The sequence below is a fragment of the Carcharhinus amblyrhynchos genome, chromosome 14, assembly GCF_965287045.1.
Source record: "Carcharhinus amblyrhynchos chromosome 14, sCarAmb.v2.hapA, whole genome shotgun sequence".
Classification (NCBI taxonomy): domain Eukaryota; kingdom Metazoa; phylum Chordata; class Chondrichthyes; order Carcharhiniformes; family Carcharhinidae; genus Carcharhinus; species Carcharhinus amblyrhynchos.
In genome coordinates this window covers 47743356-47767149 of record NC_137337.1, presented here as the reverse complement: position 1 = coordinate 47767149, position 23794 = coordinate 47743356, and the positions used below count along the sequence as shown (strand labels likewise).

The window sequence follows — 23794 nt, the reverse complement described above, 5'->3', positions numbered from 1 at the left end:
AAAAGGTCCCAGTTGCTTTTGTGCCAGGAGAAACATAGAAGATTGGAGTAGGAGGAGGACATTTGGCCCTTCAAGCCTGCTCCACCATGGATTACAATCATGGCTGATCATCCAACTCAATAGCCTAATCCTGCTTTCTCCCCATAACCTTTGATCCCATTCACCCGAGTGATATATCCAGCCGTCTCTTGAATACATTTAATGTTCTGGCATCAACTACTTCCTGTGGTAATGAATTCCACAAGTTCACCAGTCTTCAGGCGAAGAAATGTCTCCTCACCTCCGTCCTAAGTGGCCCACCCAGAATTTTCAGACTGCGATCCCTGGTTCTGGACTCCTCCACTGGAAATATCCTCCTTACATTTACCCGAAAACAATCCTAGCCTAATCAATTTCTCTTCATAAATCAGTCCCATCATCCCCGAATCAGCCTTTGCTGCACTCCCCTGAGAGCAAGAACATTCCTCCTCAGAAAAGGAGACTAAAACTGCATACAATACTCTAAGTGAGGCCTCACCAAGGTCCTGTATAGTTGCAACAATACATCCCTGCTCCTGCACTCGAAATCTCTTGCAACAAAGGCCAACATGGCATTTGCCCTCTTTACCTGCTGCACCTGCAAGCTTACCTTCAGTGACTGATGCACAAGGACATCCAGCTTTTTCTGCACACTCCCCTCTCCCAATTTACGTACATTCAGGTAGTAATCTGCATTTTTATTTTTGCTTCCAAAATGAATAACCTTACATTTATCCAAACTATACTGAATCTGCCACTGATTTGCCCACTCATCCAACCTGTCCAAAAACATTTCTTTGCACTTGGGTCATGTGATGGTATGCAGAACCCAGCATGAAATAATGCTGGAAAGGAAGTTCTAACACTTACTGTGCTTACCGGCCCCATTATGTCTGTGATGTTAAAGTGGAACAATGTTGAGTGATAAGGGTACACTTGGCCCCAGAAATTCTAGTAGATAGAAAAATCCAAAAAATTACATCCAGACTCTATGTATTAGTTATAAAGCACAAAACATAGAAACAGTTATAAAGATCTGCATACAATATTTGCACGAGATTGGAAATTTTCTGGTAATTGGAATCACGGTTCCACTTTTAAATGACGCAATGAAACAGATTTTAACCAAACATGTGGCAAGTTATTGACCTTTTTTTCTGTTTTTTCTGTATCAAATTTTGATATGAAACATTTGCAAAACATTTAAACCAGCAACTCACATTAAACAATGGCAAAGAAGGTTTCTTAATGACTGAGACCTTACACACTTAATTTTAGACAACAACTTAAATTTATATATCATGTCACAGGAATCACTGTTTTTGAACACAGTCATTTTAAGCGAGGTACCATTCCATGTTCTTAGACAATATACAGCAAAATAATGGCCAAATAGTTGGCTGATTTTCTTCATTCCTTTCTTTACTTTAGAAACATGGTCTATTCCAATAGAAGGCCTAAACAACCTAATTGTTCAAAATAATTGTTATCCACTAGCGACAACACAGAATGAAACTAAGTAACAAGCTAAAGTTAGCATGCTGTTATTTTCAAAACAAAGTATCAATAGATTTTTATAAAACTATCAGACTCACTGTTCTTTCAAATCTGTAAACTGTTTCTCCAGATTAGACATTTCATCTAAACACTCAGTTCTTCTCCTCTCACAGTCTTCATCATCCATTTCTGTAAGATATTATTGTTACTTTCTTAGAGACAGATGCAAGGGAAACTGGCTGGTGAACAGGTTAAATACAAGCTTTCTACTTCTGGACCTGGATTCAAATCAAGTTTATGGTCATGGGATGTATTGCGTCCGTGTTAGTTGTCAGGGTGAAGTACTTCAGTACTTAGTGGGGATATGCCAAAAATTGATGACAGGAAGGTTATAACAGGTGAGAACCTAGAAACCAACATTATCATGAAAGAAGTAGTGCTGGGCAAGTTAATACAGCTAAAGGTAGGCAAGTCTTCTGGTCCTGATGGAATGCATCCCAGGGTACTGAAAGAGATGGCGGAAGAAATAGCAAATGCACTAGTGGTAATTTACCAAAATTCGCTGGACTCTGGGGTGGTTCCCGCAGATTGGAAAACAGCAAACGTGATGCCACTGTTTAAAAAAGGAGGTAGACAAAAGGCACGTAACTATAGGCTGGTTAGCTTAACTTCTGTAGTAGGGAAATACTTCAATCCACCATCAAGGAAGAAATAGCAAGACATCTGGATATAAATTGTCCTATTGGAAAGAAGCAGCATGGATTCATGAAGGGAAGGTCATGTTTGACTAATCTGGTGGAATTCTTTGAGAACATTACATGTGCAATGGACAATGGGGAACCTGAGAATGTGGTGAATCTGAATTTCCAGAAGGCATTTGACAAGATGCCGCACCAAAGACTGCTGTGTAAGAGAAAGGTGCATGATGTTCAGGGTAACGTATTAGCATGGATAAAGGATTGGTTAACTAACAGAAAGCAAAGAGTGGGAGTAAATGGATATTTTTCTAGTTGGCAATCAATGACTAGTGGTGTGCCTCAGGGATCAGTATTGGGACCGCAATTGTTTACGATTTACATTGATGATTTGGAGTTGGGGAGCGAGTGTAATGTGTCAAAATTTGCAGATGGCACTAAGATAGGTGGCAGAGCAAAGTGTGCAGAGGATGCTGAAAATCTGCAAAGGGATATAGATAGTCTAAGTGAGTGGGCAATGGTCTGGCAGATGGAATACAATGTTAGTAAATGTGAGGTCATCCATTTTAGAACATAGAACCCCACAGTGCAGAAAGAGGCCCTTGAGCCCATTGAGTCTGCACTGAACACAATCTCACCCAGGTCCTACCCCCATATCCCTACATATTATACCCAGTGTTCCCTCTAACCTCCACTACCCTGGACACTAAGGGGCAATTTCTTAGCATGGCCAATCAACCTAACCCGCACATCTTTGGACTGTGGGAGGACACCGGAGTACCCGGAGGAAATTCGCGCAGACACAAGGAGAATGTACAAACGCCACACAGACAGTGACCCGAGCTGAGAACCGAACCCAGGACCCTGGAGCTGTGAAGCAGCAGTACTAACCACTGTGCTACCATGCTGCCCCCTTTTGGTCGGAATAACAGCAAAATGGACTCTTATTTAAATGGTAAAAAGTTGTAGCATGCTGCTATGCAGAGGGATCTTGGTGTCCTTGCGCAGGAATCCCAAGAAGTTAGTTTTAGGTGCAGCAGGTAATTAAGAAGGCAAATGGAATTTTGTCCTTCGTTGCTAGAGGGATGGAGTTTAAAAACAGCGAGTTATGTTGCAGTTGTGATAAGGCGCTCGTGAGGCCACACCTGGGGTACTGTATACAGTTTTGGTCTCCTTACTTGAGAAAGGATGTACTAGCACTGGAGGGGGTGCAGAGAAGATTCACTCGGTTGATTATGGAGTTCAGAGGGTTGGCTTATGAGGAAAGACTGAGTAGACTGGGGCTATATTCATTGGAACTCAGAAGAATGAGGGGAGATCTTATAAAAACAATAAGATTATGAAGAGCTGGGGGAGGGGCGCAGGTGGAGGGGGAGGACGTACGTTGGGGGAGTGTGACCAAAAAGTGGGGTATGGGGGCGCTTGGCCATGTGGGGGAAGTGAGGGGGGGGGGGCCAAAGCAGGGGACGTGTGGGGGGGGGTGCCAAAGGGGGAGACGTGGGGGGGGGTGCCAAAGGGGGAGACGTGGGGGGGGGTGCCAAAGGGGGAGACGTGGGGGAGTGCCAAAGGGGGAGTGCCAAAGGGGGAGTGCCAAAGGGGGAGTGCCAAAGGGGGAGACGTGGGGGGGGTGCCAAAGGGGGAGACGTGGGGGGGGTGCCAAAGGGGGAGACGTGGGGGGGGGGGTGCCAAAGGGGGAGACGTGGGGGGGGGTGCCAAAGGGGGAGACGTGGGGGGGGGGTGCCAAAGGGGGAGACGTGGGGGGGGGGTGCCAAAGGGGGAGACGTGGGGGGGGTGCCAAAGGGGGAGACGTGGGGGGGGGGTGCCAAAGGGGGAGACGTGGGGGGGGGTGCCAAAGGGGGAGACGTGGGGGGGGTGCCAAAGGGGGAGACGTGGGGGGGGTGCCAAAGGGGGAGACGTGGGGGGGTGTGCCAAAGGGGGAGACGTGGGGGGGTGTGCCAAAGGGGGAGCGCCAAAGGGGCGGACGTGGGGGGGGGAAGCCAAAGGGGCGGACGTGGTGGGGGGGGGGGGGGCCAAAGGGGCGGATGTGGTGGGGGGGGGGGGCAAAGGGGCAGACGTGGTGGGGGGGGGGCCAAAGGGGCGGACGTGGTGGGGGGGGGGGGGGCCAAAGGGGCGGACGTGGTGGGGGGGGGGGGGCCAAAGGGGCGGACGTGGTGGGGGGGGCAAAGGGCGGAGGTGGGGGGGGCAAAGGGCGGAGGTGGGGGGGGACGGCGAGGTTCGGGGGGGGGGACGGCGAGGTTCAGGGGGGGGGGACGGCGAGGTTCAAGGGGGGGGGACGCCGAGGTTCGGGGGGGGGGCGGCGAGGTTTACGGAGGACAGGGGTGTTTAAGGGGCAACATGGGAGGTTAAGGGGCAACATGGGAGGTTAAGGGGCAACATGGGAGGTTAAGGGGCAACATGGGAGGTTAAGGGGCAACATGGGAGGTTAAGGGGCAACATGGGAGGTTAAGGGGCAACATGGGAGGTTAAGGGGCAACATGGGGGTTGAAGGTGGATGGGCATTTAAGGAGGGGATAGGGCTTTTAAGGGGGTACAGGGGGTTTAATGGGGAGACGAGGAGGTTTAATGGGGGAGGGGGTGTAAGAACGGGAGAGGATGGGGGGTTTGAGAGAGGAACTACATCGTTTACATTTTTCCAATAAACATAAAAAAAGGTGCAGCTGAAATCCAACTGCGATGTTTGGTAGCAGGTGATCTGGGCCCGGGAACTGGGCCTGGTCAGCTCCACTGTGGTGGGAATTACTACTCTCTGCCCACCTGAACTGTCCCCATCTTCCGAGACTGAGGAACTCTCCGTGTCCTCATCATCTGAACTACTGCCCTCGTTTTCCGGGTAATCAACATCCATGTCTTCGTGATTGTTTTCCTTCTTATCTCTGGAATGAACCGGCATATTGGCGGCAAGTTAGTGAGAAGTTGAAAGGAGAATCGCCGCTGTTTAGTTTAATGATAGCTAATCTTCCCTGCTCCCCACCCCCCCAACACCGCATATTCGATCGCGAGGGAAGGCGGCCGGCAGCCTCGGCTGATTGACAGTCCCATTGACCAATGATAATCTAGAAATGGCCGATGCTTGATCCGTCATCACCAGGACAACCCAATAGACGTGACGGGGGGCGTGGTTGTCCGGATCAAATGGAGCCGCCAGTCCCTCCCTGAGTGAGCCCCAATGCATTCTGGGAGTTGGTGTCCATAGGCATGTGGCCCGCCCTTCGCTGTTGAACACAGAGAACTACAACCCCCGTCAACCTCCACGCCCACCACTCCGCTGAGGCGGTGGGATAATAGACATCACCAAATGGCAATAGAAAAATCGATGGGCCACTGTCAGGCTCGTACACTATTTTCTCAGCGAACGGTTCGTGTTTTGGTGTTAGCAACCTGACATCGGTACAAACTTCGATCCTTGGGCCGCCGCTTCAGCGCTTCTGTACAGGGCTCGGTTTTGATTGTGGTGGAAGTGCTCTGGTCTTGATTGAGCGTGCCGGTTGTTTGTCCCTGCTGAGAGCCGCCATGTTAGCGGCTGGCGGTTGATCGCTGGGCTGTGTTCACCCAGCCGCTCGGTGCGTCCATGGGGCTGGCGTCTCGGACAAGTTTGTTTGCTATCAGGCCGCGATCTTTCTATTTATTTCTCGTCAACGTTTGAGAAAAGGAAACAGTGAAGACGGGGAGGTGCCATCCCAAAGAGCGGAATGTTCTCTAAAAAGCCCCACGGGGATGTGAAAAAATCCACACAGAAAGTCCTGGATCCGAAGAAAGATGTTCTGACCAGATTAAAGCACCTGAGGGTTGTCATAGGTCGGTATCGCATAGATGCAGCGACATTGAAAACAATTTATATGATAGATATGGGACGTGATCTAATGACGGGGAGTTCTTGTTTGCAGGTTAATCCAGTTTTTGTGCAGGCGGCTGATTGTTGTTGAGTCTGCTTCTAAGTTGAAATCTTCAATATTTTCTGAATTACTGTAATTGGAAATGGGAACCGTGTTGTCACGTGGATTGCAGAATTCCTTAATTCTGGATAACGGGCAAAGTTTTTTTTAATGCTATTTATTTTTACCAGAGAAATGCAAGTTTGTGCAGGAGTAGTTCTATGTCGATCACTGTCGAGATTGGCTTGGAGTCTTTTGCCCAGACAACTGTCTCAGCAGTATAAAATGTCCTACTGAATTTCAAAAGGTCTTTGGAAAATAAACACGCCCCGCTCCACTGTTGAAATTAGGTTATTGTTTGTTAAACAGATTATCAACTCGTAACAGGAAGCAATTGGGTTTGTACTGTGCTTAAATAAACCTCAATTGGGTGTTTTTTTTTCTGTGTGCAATGTGAAAAACTAAGCCAGGAAAATGTAATCTTTTGCTATCTTTCTCCGCCATGCCTCCTGCCAATGTCGATTGAACGTCGACTTCTAATGTTTATTGTATTTCTGTACAGTTTTAAATTATGTTCTAAATTTTGATTTTATAATTTAAATCAATGTTTATAAAACTGAGCAGTAACTTCGTACATTTTCAGCTTTTATAATTTTTAGAATGGAAAAAACAATATCTTCATCATTATTGGATTGTTGCTTTTACTTTAAGGTATGCTTCTATTTTGGTGCCGCAATATTGTCTTTACCTTCAGGGATGCCAATTGTTTTTGATTCTGTTCATTCTCGTCCCTCAATGTATTTAGCTCAAGGTGCATCAACAGTATAACTGTAATGTTGCTGCAGATAATTTTTGTGTCTTTGGAGTTGGGGCTTGTGCAAATCCCAGTGAAACAGGGTAAGACTTTTTGATGAATGCACATTTAAATTTAATTGCTATTACATTATTTGTTCATGAAATGTGATTGGGCAGCATTTATTCACAAAAAGATGTCCCTAATTGCCCTGAGAAGGTTGTAATGAGCCATCTTCTTGAATCGCTGTAGCCCATATGCTCTAGGGGCATCCACAATTGTGTTCAGAAGGGAGTTCCAGGATTTTGACCAAGTAACAGTAAAGGAACATTGATTATACCTTTAAGTTATGTTGATATGTAACTTGGAGGGGAGCTTGCAGGTAGTGGTGTTCCAAAACACTTTTTGCCTTTTGTCCTTCTAGGTCCTGGGTTTGGAAGGTGCAGTTGAAGGAGCCATGATGAGGTGTATCTTGTAGATAGTGAACAAACCTGTCACTGTGTGCCAGTGCTGAATGGGGTGCCAATTAAGTGAGCTGCTTTGTCCTGGACAGTGTCAAGCTTCTTGAGTGTTATTGGAGCTGCACTCATCCAGGCAAGTGACAAGTATTTGAAATCCATTAGAATCAGTGGATCTTGAGGAGTATTCAGATTAGCCAGCTTCAATATCAAACCAAATGGAGGTGAGGTCCCCTCTTACCCACTCTCGTATAATTTATATGATGAGAGACTATCCCATTAATTTCTTTTAGAATCTCAAGAAAAAGCGGTAGTACCTGTAAAGGATACAACAACCTAGGCAGCATATGAATCTTCATCACTGCTATCCTGTCCAGCCACAATATCAGTAAGGAAAAACAACAATGTAGGTCCCACAGTAGATGCAAGGAGTGGAGGAGGTGTAGGTCCCACTTAATAGATGCAAGGGGGGCAGAGGAAGGAAGAGTTTGCCCCTTATCCTGACAGTTATTTAAGGCAATGGAAATCCCCAAATAAGTAAACCCTGAGGGGGATCATCTAAAGGGAAAGAGAACATAGGGGGTGAGGAGTAGGTGTCCCTCTCAGCCTTCCAGTGGCATAGCCTCAACTTTACAAAAGTAATTTTCATACTCCGAAAAGGAGCCAGACCTACTCAAAATATCAATAACAGCGAGAACAAAAACATCTAGCTTGGACATCATTGATAAATAATGTGATCCTATGTTCCTTTCCACCACTAGGAACCCAGATACGGAAGGATTATGTATAATTGCCTCACTAGGGACTCAATAGCTATTGCAAACATTAACGGGGTTGACAGGCAGCCGTGCCTAGTCCCTCGCTGAAGACTAATGTTATCAGATCTATAACGATTCTTAAATGCCACTAGTGGATTTTTATAAAGCACTTGTATCCACTTCAATGAAGCTCCTCACCCCAACCCACCCCACCCAAAATACTGCAGAGTGCAAAGTAAATATTTTTATTCCACCTGTTCAAAAGATTTCTCTGCATTGAATGAGATTGCTAAGATATTTATTACCTGCTTTTGGAAGACATGAATAATATTTAATGACCCATAGGGCAGCACAGTGGTGAGCACTGCTGCCTCACAGTGCCAGAGACCAGAGTTCAATTCTGACCTTGGATCACTGCCTGTGTAGAGTTTGCACATTCTTCCTGTGTCTGCGTGGGTTTCCTCTGTGTGCTTTTGTTTCCTTCCAAAGATGTGCAGGTTAGGTTAATTGATCATGGTAAATTGCCCCTTAGTGTCAGGGGAAATTGCAGGGTAAATACATGGGGACACGGGAATGGGGTCTGGGTGGGATTGTTGTCGGTGCAGGCTCAATGGGCTGAATCGCCGCCTCCTGCACTGTATGGATTCTACGATTCTAACATTGTTACGTGAATTCCAGCCCTTTGGGAACCCAGTCTGGATAACCACAGGGAGGCTCTTTTCTGGATGCAACACCAGTAATTTAGACCATTTCAAATCGACATTTGAGAGTGAAATTGGCCCATATGTTCCTCAAGATTCTTGCCTGTATTTAAAATTGAGATATTCATTTCGCAAAGCTGCTTCAAATGGTTATACGGAGGATCTATTAGCAAATCTTTAAATTTACCTTAAAATTTACTCACTCGGGCTACAGAGCCTTAACGGCTGACAGATCCTGTGAGCAAAAACCATTTCCCTCTTAGAAATGGGGGTTTTTAGGGTTGACCTTTGGCTTAAAGGCCAATGTGTACTGGTGCACCTCCAGACTGATCTGGTTTATATAAATTAGCATAGATGCTTTTAAACGCCTTATTAATATCCTCTGTCTTAATCATCCTATTACTCCTGGAATCTAGCACAGAGGAAATAGCCCTACTTTCCTCTTAGTGAGGAGAGCCAAATGTTTATTTGCAAATTCATAGCCTTATTCAACAAACTTTATATTCTTAATGTTGAGTCAGCAAGGAGTCCAGTTCCATTTGGATTGGATTAATTTCATTCAGCATTGAGTAACTAGCATTCTTGCCATACTCCCTCTCTTGTTGCACTCCAGCATTTTTCATTTTTTTTGTTGGCTGTCTATGAAATGATCAAAGCCTTGCAGGTTTCCTACAGAATTGAGGGACTTAGTTCAGAGAGAGAATTGACTGAGTAGAAGGGCTCAAATTTGGCCATAAGTGATATAAAGTTATTGCTCCTTAAGCAGAGATGCATTAAACCTTCAAGATCTAGACCAAGGATGAATCCCCTTGAATAAAGATTCCAAGAAGATAAGAGTACACTACCTATGGAGCAGAAGACCTCCATGTGTAGTAGTGATTTTTGGCATGGAAAAAAAATCAAATCTAGGATTACTTTGGTAGAAAGCAAAGAAGAAGGTGAACTCTTTATCTTTAGGATGCAGAGATCTCCAATTCCCAATAAACCCACTTGCATACCAGTGCTAATCCCTTTACCTGTTCAGTGGGAGGATTCCTTGTTATGGGAGGTTTATCCATCAAAGGATTAAGATGACAGTTGAAGTTCCACCTATGAAGGAATTGTTGATGCTAATTTAGCAAAATCCATTAAGACTTTAACAAAATCAGGTGAGTCATTTTGGGGGGCCATAGACATTCATCATCAAAATGCTTTCCCCATTCAGCAGCCATTGAACAATCTCCCAACCACCGACCGTAAGTAGTCTCATAACGCCAGGTTAAAATCTAACAATTCATTTGGTAGCATGAGCTTTCGGAGCGTTGCCCCATCATCACGTGAGTGAAGAGTTTGGCTCACAAACAGGCGTATATGGACACAAACTCAATTACAAGATAATGGTTGGCATTCGAGTCTTAACAAACAATCCAGTCTTTACAGGTGCAGACAATGTGAGCGGAGAGAGAATTAAGCACAGGTTAAAGAGGTGTGAATTGTCTCCAGCCAGGACAGCTAGTGAAATTTTGCAAGCCCAGGCAAGTCATGGGCGTTACAGATAGTGTGACATAAACCCAAGATCCCGGTTGAGGCTGTCGTCATGTATGGAATGATAGCACAGTGGTTAGCACTGCTGCTTCACAGCTCCAAGGCCCTGGGTTCGATTCCCAGCCCGGGTCACTGTCTGTGGAGTTTGCACATTCTCCTCGCGTCTGTGTGGGTTTCCTCCCACAGTCCAAAGATGTGTAAGGTAGGCTGATTGGCCATGCTGAGAAATTGCCCCTTAGTGTCCAGGGAAGCATAGGTTAGAGGGATTAGTGGGTATAATATGTAGCGATATTGGGGTAGGGCCTGGGTGGGATTGTTCGGTGCAGACTCGATGGGCTGAAGGGCCTCTTTCTGCACTGTAGGGTTCTATGATTCTAACTTAGCTATCAGTTTCTGCTCAGTGATTCTGCATTGTCATGTGTCATAAAGGTCACCTTGGAGAATGCTTACCCAAAGATTGGAGGCTGAACGCCTTTGACTGCTGAAGTGTTCCCTGACAGGAAGGGAACGCTCCTGCCTGGTGATTGTTGAGCAGTGTCTGTTCATTTGTTGTTGTATTGTCTGCACGGTCTCGCCAATGTACCATGCCTTGGGACATTCTTTCCTGTTGAATCGCTGAGCAGGATTTGACAGACAAATTCTGCACACATGAGGACGGCCTCAACTGGAATCTTAGGTTCACATCACACTATCTGTAACCCCCACGACTCGCCTAAGCTTGCAAAATCTGACTAACTGTCCTGGTTGGAGGACGACAAGCAAGGGAGAGGTGAGTTGCAATTCTTTTATCTGTGTATGGGCAATATGGCAGCTAGGGCAGTAGCATGCTCCTCCTGCCAGATGTGGGCAGTTAGGGAAAAAAGGAAAAGGGCGGCACGGTAGCACAGTGGTTAGCACTGCTGCTTCACTGCTTCAGGGACCTGGGTTCAATTCCCAGCTTGGGCTACTGTCTGTGAGGAGTTTGCACATTCTCCTCATGTCTGCATGGGTTTCCTCCAGGTGCTCCGGTTTTCTCCCACAACCCAAAGATGTGTGGGTTGGGCCATACTAAAAATTGCCCTTCGTATCCTGAGATGCATAGGTTTAGTGGGTAAATACGTAGGGATATGGTGGTAGGGCCTCGGTGAGATTGTGGCCAGTGCAGACTCGATGGGCCAAATGGCCTGTTTCTGTACTGTAGGGTTTCTATGATTCTAATTCGCATTTCTTTAACCTATCTCTACTCACATTGCCTGTACCTTTTTAAGTCTTGATTACCTGTTAAGATTTGCATTCCAACCATTATCTTGTAATGGAGTTTGTGTCTATATATGCCCTGTTTGTGACCCAAACTCTTCCTTCACCTGATGAAGGGGCAGTGCTCCGAAAGCTCGTGCTGCCAAATAAACCTGTTGGTTTTGTGAGATTACTTACTGTGCCTACCCCAGTCAATGCCAGCAACTTCACATAGTTCTCTCCAGTCTGAAAGGTGCATTCTTTTTAACTAAAACTCGGCTACTAATCAAAAATGAGGCAAAACTCACCTGCCCCTTCCAGTCCAACTTCAATTTCAAGTGCTCCTTGTATTCTAGATGAGTTTCCTTCAACAAAACTGTCAACTTTCTCCTTTTAAGGAAAGAGAAAATCTTTTTTCTTTTAATAGAATGGTGTATCCCCTGTACATTTTGGGAGCAAAGTTTCAAAGTACCTACTGCCATTGCTTATTCATCCAAAGAGCGTATAGGATGCTGACACAAAGGAAAATGGCTTACCACTAAGATTTTCCCACCCCTCTCAGGTGTGTACCAAAGCATACCCCCTTCTCCAGCTATACCAGAGACACCAGTTACTCAGTATGAAGTCTTTTTCTAGAACCAATCAACAATTTATTAACCCCAGAATTAAAAATGAAACCATTAGCTTTAAGTCAGTTAAATGGGTTTTCCTCACCAAATGTAAAACCTTTTTGGCTATACCTACAAACCTTCTATCATTGCACCAAGGAGTTTTTCACATTGAAAAAGAGGAAACAAGATATGCCACGAAAAGAGTGAGTACAGAATGCTCTGTCTGTATTCTGACCCCTTCTATTAAGACTTAAGCCATTTGGCCAGTGGCGCCACTCGTGTTTATCATGATCAAAGAGGACCATAAAACATATACCACCATTGTAAGTGTATGGATAAAAAGAAAGGAAGAAGAATATTTTTACATTGCCCTAGTGTTGTACAATTTGCGCAGCATATTCCTTAACTAGAAGGAATATGCTAAGGGATGCTTTCCATTAAGGACAAATGGAAATCCCTGTCAATCTTAAAGATAAAATCTTACTCAATTACTAGATCACCCCAGTCAGAAATACCAACACAGAATCGGAAAGGAATTATAATGACAAGGGATCGAGTCCGGATTTTACAGTGAACTGCAGTCTGCCATTCCAAATTATTACCTTCCATGGAGTTCACAAAAGCCATGGCTTTGCCAGATTGTCAAACAACTTTATAGCGTTGTCAAATGTCACCTTCGATTATAGTAGGATACAAAAAGGTATATTGCACTCCAATGGCCTTCAGTCATTTTCTAATTTCTGTGATGATACTATGCTAGCTTGATATATTTTATGTTGAGATGGGGTTGCTTTAAGAAAAAGTGTTTTGTCACGAAAGTCAGTTTCTCTGGTAGACGTGCAGCAGTTGCTAATAACTAATTTTTGAGGGTATTTAAATCTATAAGGAATATTGCTTGGATTGAAACTGAGAGGTTAACAGTTTATCTTGTCATGTTTAAGCATTGTTGAATTGTTAAACAAATTCATTACTTGCAGTTAAAGGATCGGCAGAAGAAACAGCTCTCTGAATCTCTCTCGTCTTTCTTTTCTCTCTCTCTGCTCTTGCTCTCTCTTCCCTGCCACCATCTGCCCCCCAGAGGGGTTCTGAAACCTCCAGTACTGTTAACCTAAGACAAACAAGTGTGCTTGTTTAATTACCAACTAATTTTACATGGGGTATAAATCTTTAAGGAATATTGATTTGGATTGGAACACATAGTGAGAAGTTAGAAATTAAGAATTGTACTTTGTCATGTTTAAGTATTGTTCAAATATTGTTAAATATTAAGCTAATTTATGCTAGTTAAACTGTGTTGAATAAAATTTGTTTTGATAAAAGCCCCCTAGTTTGTCAGCAGAATCACGCTTAGAGTGAAACATTATATCTTCATATTAATGCCAAAATAGCAATTGTTGGGGTCTAATCTGGTTTCATAATATCCCTGGGGATTTCTGAGCTGGCATCCTAAGGTGTCATTAAAGCCACTGTACCTCTGTGTCGTCCCTGAGAAATCCTGAGATTCTTATCCATCATAAAGCAAGGCGCCATTAGCCTGGCTGCCTCCAATACGTTTTAGCAGTCCTTGAAGGTATGAAAATGCATAATCACAGGCTTGAGTTATTGATTGTCCCTAGGCCTCAGACAGGATACAGTGTGTCCTTTCAAACTTAATACATCCAGCTTTCATTTCTAAATTAAGGAAACGTGGTGGCCAGCTCTCAAAGAATTTAACTGGGGAGTTTCTCCTCGACTTCTTCTGGCAAACTGACAATCCATACGTTTTTCGTTCAGCCTTAGTTCTCTAGATCATCAAGGAATTCTGACATACCCTGCAGTTTTTCCAAAGATTGTAAGTGGTCCTCAACTGAGGAAACTGTGTTTTCAACAATTCTCTGATTCATCAAGCCTTTTGCAGTTCTATGATTTAAGCACTAATATTTTGTGCCAATAGACCAGGTTTCTCAATGTTGACCTACAATAATACTAGTAGTCATCAGTTGTAGAGTACCAGATCACGAGCATCTTCATTCATTAAATTACCATGTTGAGAAGTTGGCTCCATCTCAGTTACTTCTGACTGCTTGTTTTTATTGACTGTTTTCTTAATATTTTACCAACATTTAACCAAGGATCTTCCAAGGATAAAATATGGAGTTCTCACTCCTGGATCGGGTCAGTACTAGCTGTATAAGCACAATAAATGAAATGATTATGGCTGAATAGCACCAGAGTTCACGGGAACACAGCTATTCCTGCGCTGTCACCACATGAACCCCTTTGGCCAAATTTAATAAAACAGATTATCTGTGACTGTCACTTTGCTGTTTGTGGAACTAGCTGTGTGCAAATTGTCTGCTGCACTTCATACAACTGTCAGTACATTTCAATTTCAGTAGTACTTTATTGGTTGAGAGATCATGAGCTTTTGAAAAATGCCAGATGAATGCAAATTTGTTTTATCTATTCATTGCTATTGTTAATATTCCTTATGCTTTGAGAGCATTAATGGAACTTAAACTTAATTTCAGTAAAGTCAGCCCATTGTGTCAGATCTTTCTATTTTAGTCCTATAGCATGCCTTTTCCCCACAACTTTGTAAATTTAGTTCTCCAAGTACATGCCCAATTACATTTTTATTGGAAGCCCTTATGGAATCTGATTCCACCATACTTTCAAGTATTGTGTTTTAGATTATCAAATAATTGAAATTATTATCAAATAATTTCAGCTCTAGCTCTTTTGCCAATTATTTTAAAACTGACGTATTGATGGTTTTGGCAGAGGAAACAGTTTTTCCCCCACTTGTTCTATCAAAACCTTGCATTTTGATCATCTCCACAGTCTTCCCTTTCATCCCTCATTCTTCCTATGCTCAAAGGAGAACAATCCCAGCTTCTCTAATCTGAAATAACTGAAATCTGTCATTGTCGTAATGCCTCATCTGTATCCTCTCCAAGGCTTTCCCAGTATGGTGCCAATAATTTGTGAATGTTCAGAATGTCTTCCTTATTTTTCCATATAGCCATATACTCTCAATGCTTTCTTAACTGTCTTATCAACTTGCTCTGCCACCTTCAAGGGTTTGTGAATATGCACTACCCTCCATATCCTAGCAGGAGAAGACTATTTGGATTATATTGATGTTTTTCCCAAAGTACAGTACTTTACATTTTGTAGTTGCGATTTATTGCAGGTGCATTTGGATATTTAACCTGTCGGATGTTCTGCTAGCATCTGTTATTATCCTACTTCAAATTTATTATTTTGCCATGTTTTATGTCATCAACAACCTTTGAAATTATACTTGCACAAAGTCTAAGTCATTGATATAAAATAAGGAAAGCTATGGTCCTAATAAAACTCCCACTGCAAAATTTTCTACAGTCTGAAAATGTTCATTCGCTATTCAAATAAGTCCTTCCCTAACTCTAACCTCATTCAGCCCTACAGAGCTCAGGGAACTCTGTTCCTCCAATTCTGACTTCCCACCTAGGTGGCCATGTCTTTATAGCTGTCTTGACCTGAAAGTTTGAAATTCCTTCCATAATGTTCTTCACCTCTCACTCTGGTTAGCAAAACCTTCCTTTTTGACCAAATCTTTGACCATCTGTTCTGATGTCTCATTCTTCGGCTCAGTGTGTATTTCATTTTTTTGTGTTATTGTATCCTTGAAAGGAGCTTTTGACTATAGCAACAATTCGCATTTATTGTACAGTTGTTGGCCATTCCCTTTTTTGCGTGCAAGAAATTGTAACTTTAAATAAAATATTTGGATAATTGACTAATTGAAGAGTACTGAGTGTTGTGTGCTTTTTCTTGTTAATTACTGCCCAATATTACCACAGCCTTGATTCTGTAATTGCACTCATTGATATTTATTTCTGTAATGCTTGGCTTTCAATTGTGATAACTTTGGAATACAACCTTGATTATTGGTTAATATTACTGTAGAACAAATTAAAACGCTAACAGAGGCACTAGAACACTCCAGCATATTCCAGACCATTTTATTGACTTGTCAAAGCAAGCTTGGTATATTCAGCTAGCATCAATGAATCGTACGGAACTTTCTCCATGCCACCCAATATCCCTTTAGCCTCAAGAGCTACAAATGACTAAAAAGTTCAGAGTTCCTCTGAAGATTTGCAAGTTAGCTAACTTTGACTGATCTTGTGCATGAAATAACGTATGTATCTGTATTGGAAAGGCCATGAAGAGTTTTCGTCTTGTTAATGTTTAGTTTCCTTTGTCAGTTTTTAAGTTGCAATTGTGCAACTACATAATTATGCAACTACTCATCAAATATAGGCAAGCTGAAGGTGTAATTAAGGAAGGAGATGAATTATATGTTAGTCATATGATCAAGGTGTACTACTGAGAACAGGGAATCTGACTTTAAATGCTGCATCTGGAAATGCACGAGCACAACATTTCAAATGAGTCCTGTATTCATCATATGACGACAAATGCTTTAAAAATTAAAATTTTAGTGTTATACAATTCTTTATGAATTAAATAAAGACAGAAATGTTGTTCTGACTTTTTTTCTTTGAGTGAATTGGTTGATTTTACTACAGGATACATGCTAATGTGTCTCAAGGATTTTAGAAGAACCTTTTTACCCAGAAAATGGTTAGAATGTGGAATCTGTGACCACAATGAGTAATTATTCAAGGAGAAGCTAATAAGCACATGAGAAAGAAAGAAATAGAAGAATATTTTGATGGAGTTAGATTTTTAAAAAAAGGATTGGAGGAGACTTACATAGAGCATTAACACTGTTGTGGGCCTGTTGGGCCAAATCACCCGTTTCTTATAAATATTTGTATTACTTTGTAAAGTTTCAATCTTATATAGTTGTAGGATAGGTATTCACAGCAGTCCTATGTATGTCAAATTCCTGATGCTGCGTTTTGATATCAGCAAAGGCATTGACTAAAAAGTTCAGAGTTCCTCTGAAGATGTGCAAGTTAGCTAACTTTGATCTTGTGCACAGAAAAAATGTATATATCTATTGGGAAAGCCATGGGGAGAAGTTTTCCTCTTGTTAATGTTTACCTTCGTTTAACAACATTTAAATTGCAATCCCACGTAAGTCAGTTGTTCATCAAATTTAGGCAATCTGAAGGTGTAACTAAGAAAGGAGGTGAATTATGTTTTAAGATTCCATACGATTGAGGTTTACTACTGAGTACAGGAAATTGGACTTTAAATGCTGCATCTGGAAAGGCACATGAACACAGCATTACACCTGCATTCAAAATAGTAGGACAAAAATGCTTAAATTAAAACTTGTTCTATACAATCTTTTATTAAACTAACAAGTGATTACCAGGATTTTTCTTACTCCAAATAAGTTGCAATTTTTATGTAATCTGGGTATATAACTAGTTGGTTCTAGCCAGTTATGGTTTGATTTCTTTCTGTTTGCAGTCTTAAGTCAGTCTGATAAGAGTTAAGGAAGAGATTGTTTATACATTGTTACTGTTGCACATTTTTTAAATAGTAAGTAGTTAGATTTAGAGGCAATATGTTTAAACTGCTAAAACAGTTTTGGTCACTGTATAGCCTAGCAAAGCTACAAATTGCATCCTGTATGAATGTGACTTTGGTATGTTTCCTCATCATCTCATCTTCCTTGATCTCTCTACAGCCTTTGTCGCTGTCAGCCACCTCCGTTTTCCCATCCCTCGTCTATGTTATCTAGACAAGGGGAGCGATTATTTTTGTTTTTGGTTCCACTCTTTCCTAATGAATGGTAGCCAAGACACAGCCATCAAAGATTTTTTTACCTTCTACTTTGTTCACTTTTAAATCTCCATTACATAAAAAAAACTAGTAGTGGTTGAAGTCCAATTGTCTCAGCCCAGGACATTACTGCAGGAGTCTTTCACAGTAGTATCTTAGGCCCAACCATCTTCAAATTATATCTTTCCCTCCACAATAAGCTCCGAAGTGGGAGATGTTTACTTTGCACAATGTTAGTTATCATTTGTGATTCCAAAGCAGTCTGTCAGCATACAGCAAGATTTGGATAACATTCAGACCCAAGTTGATGTGGCAATTAACATTCATGCCACACAAGTGCTGGCAGAGGGGTTGTCTGGTAATATCTAGGACTTGCTCTACCTTTCCTGATACACTTAATGGCTATCATTCTGTTTTGTGAAATTCAGGTTGTGTTTCCTATTATGAAAGAGGACCAAGGAAATATATTCAGCTTCTTTTTAAGAGTTAAGTAGTATGTGGAATGCTGTGATTGATTTGTACAAGTAAACAGACAAAATTCAAAAATAAAAAGTGTAATTTTTTTGAAGTTGCATTGAAGGATTTAAACAATTTTAATATCAAGACATTTCAATAGGTGTAGTTCCAATGGATTCCCTGACCTGAAAAGAAAATCAATGCTGTACCTTAGTTGTGCTACTTTTATTGAGCAGAAAAATTAAGATGGCTCCTACAAGTCACTAGGATTGGCCCTTTGTCTTGGAGCCATCCCCATAATTTTCCCAGCTTCTGGAATTTTGTACTTGATTACACTCACCCCTTTGTCATTGATGAAAGCAGAGGAAATACATACAAATTGGCTTGCCTATCCTGAACTTACCACAAGTGGGAAAAGTGAAACTCATTATGCTGGAAGAAATGCTGTTAACTGCCTCATCTATTTCCTCAGGAGAAACAATAGAATTTTGGCCAAAAGCATAGAAACTGTTGACAGTTAATAGGCTAGGTTAAATGACCCAAGTTTCTGTCCTTTTGGCCGGTTTTAACATCTCAGCTTGACTACCAGTTTGCTGTTCTTAACGTAGAACTGGTGAACCAAGAAGCATGTTCCTCCAAGTTTAACAACAACTTGCCCATTTAGGCAGGTTCTAAGCACATAGAAAATAGGAGCAGAAGTAGGCCATTTTGCTGCCATTCAATAAGATCATGGGTGATCTGTTTTCTGTGCGAGTTCCAAATTCCTACCTACCTAACCTCCCCACCCCCAGATAACCTTAGAGTCTTGTTAAACAAGATAATCAATGACCCCACTGCCTCCTGAGGCAGAATGTTCTGAAGCCCCACAATCCTCCCATGGGACACAGACAAGGAGAACGTATTTCTGGTGCTCCCCTAGTTTTGGATTCCACCCACAAGAGGAAACATGATTTTTCACGCCTATCATGTCAGGACCATTCAGGATCTTGTACACTTCAATCAAGTCATCCCTCAGTCTTCTAAACTACAATGGAAACAAACCCCAATCTGTCCAGCCTTTCCTGTGCACTCCAGGCAACGATCTCATAAAACACCAATGCAATAATATCCTTCCTTAACTAAGGAGACCAAAACTGCAGACGTATTCAAGATGTGGTCTCACTGAATAGCTGTATATCCGTAGCACAACATCGTTGCTTTTATGTTAAATTCCTTTCATAAAAATGGATTCCCTTAGCCTTCTTGATTGCATACTAACATTTTGATTTGTGCAGTAGAATACATTGATCCCTTTGTGCCCTGGAATTCTGTAGTCATTTTCCGTTTAAGTAATACTTTGCTGCTTTATTTTTCCTGAAAAAGTGAACAACTTCACACTTTTCCACATTATATTCCATCTGCCAGATTTTGCACACACTCTCATCCTATCTATATCTGTCCACAAACTCCTTATGTTTTCACAACATACTTTCCTGACTGTTTGTGTTGTTTGCAAATTTAGCTTCCATTTCTTTACACAACGTGTCTAACTCATTGATGTAAATTGTAAAAAGCTGATGCCTGGCACAAACCTCGCAGGACTCCACTCATCTCATCCTTTCAAACAAGACAAAGACCTGTTCGTGCATTCTCCCTGTTTTTTGCCAATCTTCTATCCATTCTAAATGTTATCCTCTGCACAATGATTTTTTTTGCAGTAACCTTTGATGTGGCACTTTATCAAATGTCTGTTGGAAATCCAAGTACGGTATATCCACACGTTCCCCTTTATCCACAGCATGTGTTACTCCAAATCCACGCTGATTCTTCCTGATTACTTTGAGTCTTTCTAAATATCCCATAGTCCCTCCATGCTGACGCTATAGTTAAGAGAGCCCACCAACGCCTCTACTTTCTTACTAGTCTAAGGCAATTTGGCATGTCTGCTACAACTCTCACCAATTTTTACATATGAATCATAGAAGGCTTCCTTTGTGGATGTATCACAGCTTGGTATGGTCTTGTTCTAACCAAGAACGAAGAAACTGCAAAGGGTTGTGAATGTAGCCCAGTCCATCTCACAAACCAGCTTCTCATCCATTGACAATGACTACACTTCTTGCTGCCTTAGAAAAGCAGTCAGCATATCAAGGACCACAGACATCCTAGGCGTATTCTCTTCCATCTTTTTCCATCGAGAAAAAGATACAAAAGTCTGAGAACAATTACCAACTGGTACAAGAACAGCTTCTCCCCTGCTGTCATCAAACTTTTGAATGGACCTACCTAATATTAAGCTGATCTTTCTCTATCCAGAATTTAGGGATTCTTAAAAAATTAACACTGATAACATCTACCTCATCATTGGTGAGGCCGCAGCTGGAGTACTGTGCAGTTTTGGGTGCCGTACTTAGCAAGGATATTTTGGCCTTGGAGGGAGTGCAGACGAGGTTTATTAGGCTGATGCCGGAGTTGAGGGGGTTGAGCTATGAGGAGCGGCTGAATAAACTAGGCTTGTACTCGTTAGAGTTTAGAAGAATGAGGGGAGATCTCATTGAGACGTATAAGATGATGAATGGGATGGATAGGATAGAGGTGGAGAGACTCTTCCCACTCAGGACAGTGGGACTAGGGGGCACAGCCTCAAGATAAAGGGGGGGCGGTTTAGAACGGAGTTGAGGAAGAACTTCTTCACTCAAAGGGTGGTGAATCTCTGGAATTCTCTGCCCGTTGAAGTGGTGGAGGCTACCTCGCTAAATATTTTTAAGAAGAGGGTTGATGGGTTTTTGATAAGAGAGGGGATTAAGGGTTATGGGGAGAGGGCAGGAATGTGGAACTGAGCCACGACAGATCAGCCATGATCTTATTGAATGGCGGGGCAGGCTCGAAGGGCCAGATGGCCTACTCCTGCTCCTATTTCTTATGTTCTTATGATCCCACTTAGCGTAGGCATGGAGGGACCCTAGGATGAAGCCTACCTGGATCCAGAGACTTATCAACTCATAACTCCATCAGTTTACTCTGTACTGCTTTCCTGATGATTGTAATTTTATCCAAGTTTCTCTTTCTCACCTGATTTAACAGAGAAAAACTGGAAAGTTTATTGTATCCTCAGTAGTGAAGATATACATCTCCGCTGGTAGAGGTGTATGTATGCCTGCAGACCCATCCCAGTCTCTGCATTGTGTATTTTACTTTGTGGGATCAGAATCAACTGAAAAGTGGCAGGGATTCTCCAATCTCATCTATGGCTCGGATTCTCCAGACCTGCTACTATAAATGGAGATTTGGCTGAGTTGCTGGCAGTGGTGGTGGAGCGTACAGTATTAGCGAATTCCAGCCTATGACTTCCCAGCTGAATTCTCAATGTCTAAGTAAAGAAATTCCTTACTGGACTCTAACTTTGGACTGTGGAATTTGTGTAGTCCTTGTATTGTAAAATCCCCTTTTCTATTCTGCCACAGAGGCTGAAGTGTCATAATCCAGGTCAAGCACTCTAAGTTTTTTTTTATGAAATCAGCCTAGATCATAAGTTTTGCACTTTGAACTTTGGCATGGGTAAGCATAAGATATTTCACTCCAGGTATGATTCAAGTGACCCACTAAGAAGCTTTTATCAAACAAGTATATTTAAGACTAAAGCTAATATATAATACAATTAGCAATAATTTTTACTAATTATTAAGAAGGAAAAATAGCCATAATATTGTATATACTTTCACAGCTATGAATACTGTTCCAACACAAACAAACCCCTACAACCACACCCCTTTCCTAGGTTTGGCACAGAAAATAAGTATGTTCACATGATGCTGGGCTTTTCAGTTTTGCAATCTCGGCTGTGTGTTCCTCTTTTCGATATTGAATTGAAAATGCTGAGCCCTTTTGTGCATGGAATTTTCTGCACACTTTGAGACAGAGACATTCCTTGCCCCTAGTTATTAGTTAAATTTCCAATACCAGGAAGAGAGACAGAAACGCACTACTTACAGTAGTCTGGAGTTCTGACAGTTTCTGCCAAACTGAAGGTAGAGAGCTTTGGATTTCCCTGGGAAGGAACCACCTGACTTTATTAATTAGATTTAATCTGTTAATCAATCCTTTGAATTGCCTGGCAATTCAAAAGTGTTGTAAAACTGCAAAACATTGTATTGGGCTCAGATTAAAAAATAAACATAAGGCCTCTTGCATGGCTTTATCAACAATAAAAGCACATTGTGACACCGAGCTGAGTCAATGAGGAAAAACAGGCCTGCTTATAACTGCAGAGAACATGCTTAAAATATGTGTCTTAAAGACACAGTAGTGTCACACGTGGGAGGCTGTGTTGGAATAGTTGAGCCTCAGGTTGAGGAAGATCTGCATGAGGGTTTCAACAGCAGATGAGCTGAGACAAGGGATGAATCAGGCAAAGTTGTGTAAGTGGAAATAGGTGGTCGTAATAATGACACAAATATGAAGCCAGAATCTCAGCCTGGCTTAATCTCATTGTTGCCAAGGAGAGGGAATTCAGTTGATAGCTAGGGAAGAGAGTTTGGAGAGGGGTTTGAAAACAAAGATTTTAGTCCCAGTATTTAACTAGAAGAAGTTTCTGCGTATCCAGCAGTGTTAGATGAGCAATCAGATAAATTAATAATGGGGAGGAATCAAGAGAGGCGGTGAGGTAGAACTGTGGTGTCAATGTTCATGAAAATAATTGTTGCACCTTCAGATGTTGCCAATAGATGAGATGTAGGAGGGGGGCCAAAAATGCGTCCTGGGGCAAACAGACTTAATAGTGCAGGAGCAAAAAAGAGAAACCATTGCAAGTGATTCTTGAATGGAACCAGTTGAATGCAGTCCCGTCCAACTGGATGACAGTGCAGAGGAGTTGGAGGAGGATTGTATGGCCAACTGTGTAAAAGGCTGCAGACAAGTTGAGAATGTCAAGGAGGGAATGCTTACCTTTACCATCTAACAACCTGTGATTACGCATGGTTGATTTTAACTTGACATTAGGCTTAAAGCACAATAGAATTATTTAAAACTATCGGAAAGAACAAAATATTCTATGCCATTTTTGCTGTGCATTTAAAAAAAGTACTTTTAACTCTGGAGGGGTGGGGATGTGGTTTGCCAGAGCAAACTATCTAAATCATAAATTTCCTGATGTAAGTCACTAACACATGTCAAGTGATAGACTTGGATTCTGTTTCACTTTTATTGGAAAGAGAAAGGAGGGATTGGGAATGAGTTTTTAGTTTACCGTATCATGTAGTATGTATGTTTATATAGCCCTGTGGCTTTTACTAAAATGTTGAAACTTTTTCTGTTTTGTTTGTGGATTATGCAGTGGTTAGTTTTCTCCAGTTGACAAGTGATGTTACAGCAACATTGGTTGAATTTTGAAGTTTCGTACAAATGAATTGTATGTCTAGAGCTGTAGAATGCCTATGTTGTTGCCCAGATTTTTGTCGCCTTTGAACC

The 23794-nt window shown here is 42.1% G+C and overlaps 2 protein-coding genes across 8 annotated transcripts in view; one reads left to right on the top strand and one right to left on the bottom strand.

Annotated features, from left to right (window-relative positions):
- brms1la (BRMS1 like transcriptional repressor a) overlaps positions 1–5241 on the bottom strand; it is a 55401-nt gene extending 50160 nt beyond the window's left edge. For both annotated transcript variants that reach the window (XM_080202823.1, XM_080202824.1), the window contains exons 1-2: positions 4986–5241; positions 1614–1704 (exon numbers count right to left, since the gene is read on the bottom strand). In XM_080202823.1, coding sequence (XP_080058949.1) covers positions 1614–1704; positions 4986–5121 — 227 coding nt within the window. In that variant the 5' untranslated portion in view covers positions 5122–5241. The remainder of the gene's footprint in view (positions 1–1613; positions 1705–4985) is intronic.
- Positions 5242–5753: 512 nt separating this feature from the next.
- Positions 5754–23794, top strand: part of ralgapa1 (Ral GTPase activating protein catalytic subunit alpha 1) — a 247344-nt gene continuing 229303 nt past the window's right edge. For all 6 annotated transcript variants that reach the window (XM_080202818.1, XM_080202821.1, XM_080202820.1 and 3 more), the window contains exon 1: positions 5754–6026. In XM_080202818.1, the coding sequence (XP_080058944.1) occupies positions 5921–6026 (106 nt within the window). In that variant the 5' untranslated portion in view covers positions 5754–5920. The remainder of the gene's footprint in view (positions 6027–23794) is intronic.